The sequence below is a fragment of the Coloeus monedula genome (genome assembly GCF_965178545.1).
Source record: "Coloeus monedula genome assembly, chromosome: 21".
Classification (NCBI taxonomy): domain Eukaryota; kingdom Metazoa; phylum Chordata; class Aves; order Passeriformes; family Corvidae; genus Coloeus; species Coloeus monedula.
The window spans coordinates 1699978-1704660 of record NC_138801.1 but is presented as its reverse complement, the minus strand read 5'-3'; the positions used below and the strand labels follow the sequence as shown (position 1 = coordinate 1704660).

Genomic DNA, 4683 nt, shown 5'->3' with positions numbered 1-4683 from the left:
CACGCCCCGCGACGCCGCTCTCGCGAGACCCTCGCGCCGCCCGCCGCACGTGACCGCGCGGAGGGAGGGAGGGAGTTACCATAGAGACGGCGGTACAGATGCACCCGTCGCACGGGCCCCGCCGCCAGGGGGAAGCGGGGATCATAGAGACGACGTGACAGAGTGGCGGCCGGCGCCGGCAGCGCCCTCTTGTGGCGCGCTTCGGTCAGAGCCGCCTCAGCGGTTCCTCGGTGCGCAGCGTTGCCCTCTGGCGTCGATTATTTATTGTCCTTTTAAATTTTAACTGATAACTTTCGCCGCTAGTGTCGATTATTTACTGTTGTTCTATATTGCAATTGATGTCTTTATTACTGCTGGCGGTGAGGAGGAAGAGAGGACTGGAGGCGCGCTCTGGCGCACGTCTGTTGTCCCGGAGCCGCCTCAGGCCGGCGGGGCCCAGCGAGGTGAGGGGAGCGCTGGCGCTGCTGCCCCACCACGGCAGCCCCTGGAGCAACACCCGGCAGCTGCACCCGCTTCTCCGGTCACGCAGAGATAACACAGCCCTAGCCAAGGTCACGGCGGTGCAGGGCTGTGACTCCTGCGGGGAAAGAATTCATGGCACAAGTGGGTCAGACAGAGCCGTCTGAAGGACAGAAAAACGCGTTACTAAATGACCGCCACTGGAACACCGTGTTTTGTTTACAGCATCTTGTTGGTTTGGCTTGCAAGCCGAAATACTAACTGTTAAGGTATGCATAATAAGGAATTATTAACTGTGATCAGAAAAAACGAGATGTATATCTGACACAATGCCTTATTTGCATTTCGTTTATTGTGTTATGACAGGACATGGTTACATGTACGGGCAGGGGAGAGGAAACACCTCTAATGTGAACATGTGCACAAGACCAGGGTTTGTTCACAAAGCTTACTGAGACACTGCAGCCACCAAACAGAACATGCTGGTGGCCTGTCACACAACACAACTCCCTCTCATGTTTACATGCATGACCAAAATAGCTTGGAACCTGCTCCCACAGAAGATACACTTCAAAAGATCAGCCTGTTTCCCCTTTGGCACACAGGGAAGTGCTCATGAGGGAAGTACCCGCACATACACCTGACCATGCCTTAACAAGTAGTAACAGGAAAGTGCACAGTAGACATTGTACACACCCAACCCCTAACCTAGCTGATCAATAAAACCCCAAATGGGCTGATGCACTCACAGACACAGGGAAGGAAAGTGAACTGACAATAAAAACTATTGTCTTGGATTTTAGAGCCAGCCAGATTCTGAAGCATTTGGGCCAGACTTCTGGACTCAGAGCAAGAACTTGGAACAGCACTTCTGAAACTTGAAGGAAAGTGTGATACAGACAGAGTAAGAACTACTGCTTTTTGCTAATTGTAAGTACTATTATCACATATTAACAACTGAAATGACTCTTTATTCATATCACATTAAGTGGAAGAAACATGTACCAGCCAAAGACACAGACTCTGCATCACAGGGCTCTCGATGCTCGTGATGAAACTAAAATGACCTTTGACAAAGCACAAACACACTTCTGCAATCACACATCATTACTGTGTTACCGTGTCACAGAATCAGAGTATGAGACCTCTATGTCTAAGCCATTGCTAGTCAGACAGAAATGCCTGTTTTTCAAAATTAGCATTGAAACTGTGATTACCCAACAGCACACAGATGAATTTCACGAGTGCATATAGCTAAGATCTGTAAAAAAATGAAGGCAAATGTTATGATGCAACAAACAGAACTAAACTTATCAAATACATTGGTATGACAGAAAAAAATCCCACTATTAGAAGAAAGAAGTTTATAAAAATTCAGAACTTGATAAAACTAAAAGCAAGTCCTTTTCATGGGACTATCCAGTTACAAATAAACTGCAAGGCAATACTGCTTGTTTCTTTCTCTTTTACCAATTCTCTATTTGTCAGAGGCAATTTGAGAGCTTCCTTAATTAGTTTTCATTTGTTGTGTGTCCTTAAAACATCACAGACTTGAGTATGAAAACACACCTTCTTTCTGTTGGAAGATCTAGTGAAGTTTGGGCAAGGAAGAAGGAGGTGATTTCACCATGAATGATCCAGAAACTGGATGGGAACAACTGACTCACTGAATAAATACAAACACCCCCATCCCTCAGCTGTTTTCACCAACACCATGGCTCAGGCTTCAGCTTATTGCAGTATCAGTAATAGTCTGAATGTCAGCAGTGCCTGCCCTTGAAACAAGGAATATAAAACATCCTTGGGGGACCAGGACATGCTCAGTATAATAGAAGCATGAAATAATTTCCCGTATTTTGCAGTTTACTTTCAACTAGGAAACACCTTTTTTCACTGACAGCAATAGCAACCTTAACGGAGCAGGCAGGTTTCCTGCTCCAAGGCCTGTCTTGGATCACCAGCCACCTGTTTGTGCTTCTCTCCATTACATGGGGATCTGGAACTGGAATTGCATCTAGAATTTCACTAGCCAGGAGCTTTTTGTGGAGTCTGACTCCACAATTGCCCAGTTATCAATCATAGTCTATTTTAACTTTCGTAATAGTGTTCAGGTTTGGCTTTTCGCTGCTGTTCCTTCCATGAACAGAAGTCAAATGCTTTTTAAGAGCAGACTTGTGTTTAAAGTCCATGTCACAGCAGTGGCACTTGTAGGGCCTGTCCCCGCTGTGGATGTTGAGGTGATCCTGGAGCGTGCTCTTGGCAGTGAAGGTCTTCAAGCACACCATGCACTGGAAGGGCCGGATCCCCATGTGCCCCCGGATGTGCCTGTTGAGATTCTTTTTTTGCGTAAATGTTTTGCCACATTGCAAACACAGGAAGAGTTTGTGCATTTTCAAATGTCTGAGATAGTTCTCGAGGTGCAGAAAGCCCCTCGGACACTTTGGACACTGGTGCCGCCATGAGCTGCCAGAATCCTCCAGGCTCTGGAACCCGTTCACCCCACTAGAAGTTCCTTCCGGATTGTCACCGACAAAAGTCTGAAAGTGATTTCCTGACATTTCTGTATTCCTGCTTTCAACTGTAGAGTTTATCAAGGAGTGCTGGGTTTCTGGGAAATATAAATTTGTTTTAGAGGAAGTGCAAGGCTGAGGAAAATGATCATTTTCTACATTCGCAACGCTCATGGAATCCATTCTGAAGACACAGATTTCATCATCCTTATACCCGATTTCCACTGTTGATATTTCTGGGGATTTTGTGTCCTTCCTTTCCGACACCAAGCTCTGTGCTGCAGGGTGTGGGCCATCCCTATCCTCCTGTTTCACGGGGTATTCTTCATTCTCTGGGCTGTCTTCAGAGATCTCAATTATTTCGCAATCTTTATCTAACACCTCACCCCCGCTCCTCAGTTCAGCATCCGAGGAGTGGCACCCCTCAGCAGCCTGGGCACCGCTCTCCATGGAAGCGTCGATCTCCAAGTACTTGGACAAAGCCTCGGTGCACTTCTCCACAATGTGAACCATCTGCAGGTAACTCGCGGCCGTCAGGTACTTCAACAGCTCCTTCTTCTTGACTTCCAGCGCGCCCGTGTAGCAGGACAGCAACAGCTTCCTGCCCACCTCGGCGCTCTGCAGGATGGTGATCCGCACCTGCCTGGACTGGTTGAGCAGGAACTGATCCCGCATGAAGGTGGAGCAGGCGGCGAAGATCACCTTGTGCCCCTGGAACTCCGTGTCGTTGATGTAGATGGACACGTCGCAGAAGAGGTTCTGCTGCCGCAGGAGGTTCATCTTTTGCAGCACGGCATCGCCCTGCTGCTCGAACTGGAAGTGCAGCACCTCCGAGTCCGCCGCCATGGCGGGACCCGCGGGCACCGCTGGAGCGTCTCGCCGGGCGCCGCCCACCCCCGCCGCCGGCAGGACCCGCTGTCCCGGGGCTCCCGGGCCGCCGGCCGCGCTCCCGCTCCGCCCCGCTCCCCGGCCGCTCCCCGCAGCCCGTGCCGCTCGTGCCGCAGCGCCCCGGAACCGCTTCCCCGCCCGCCCCTTCCGCCCGCCCGCCCCCGGTGCGCCGTGACCGCGGTGGAAATGAGAGGCGGCGGCAGACAGAGTTAGCAGCACGTTTATTAAAAGACTTGGCACTGCTACAGCGGCTGCCGCTGGGGGAAACCGCACCGGCACCGGGGCGCGCCTCGCCCACCGTTCGGTAGAGGTAGCGACGTGTCCGCCCCCGTAAGGCATCCCGGGGAGCGGCTACCGGGGCTCCTCCTCGCCATCAGCCGGGACTCGCCGGGGGAACGGCGAACCGCCGCCCCGAACGCCACCGGGACGAGCTGCTGGCTTCTTCACGGCCACGGGACATCGCCCGGCAGCCGCCGACCCGCCTGCTTTGGTTATCACACGTAGTGTAAGACTTTTGCCCAGTCAGTGAAGAGGTAGCTAATGCTCAGTCCATCGATTATACAATCTCAAAGGATAAAGCGTCCGTCCTGCCTTCTCACCCCTTACCAAGTCGGGAGGCACCACTATGTCCCCCTCTTTGTTTTTAAAAATTAACATTTAACGTGACTTTAGAATTCTCTCAACAGTTTCAGTTTGTATCACATTTTGATTCTCCCTCCTCACTTTTATTCCTCCCAATGACTCCAAAACCAAATCAGCCCCACACAATTAATTTCTACATTATTTCAACGGAAGTTCAGCGGCAGCTAAGTTTTGCCAAAAATCT

At 50.8% G+C, this 4683-nt stretch overlaps 1 protein-coding gene across 1 annotated transcript; it reads right to left on the bottom strand.

Annotated features, from left to right (window-relative positions):
* Positions 1-853: 853 nt before the first annotated feature.
* On the bottom strand, positions 854-3926 carry ZBTB6 (zinc finger and BTB domain containing 6). Its single transcript, XM_082295378.1, has one exon. It carries the CDS (start codon positions 3813-3815, stop codon positions 2532-2534), a length of 1284 nt encoding a protein of 427 aa, XP_082151504.1. The 5' UTR covers positions 3816-3926; the 3' UTR covers positions 854-2531.
* Positions 3927-4683: the final 757 nt, after the last annotated feature.

What these genes read in the sequence shown, in the direction of transcription:
- ZBTB6 (XM_082295378.1), bottom strand. Translation starts at nt 3,815, where the DNA reads ATGGCGGCGGACTCGGAGGTGCTGCACTTCCAGTTCGAGCAGCAGGGC.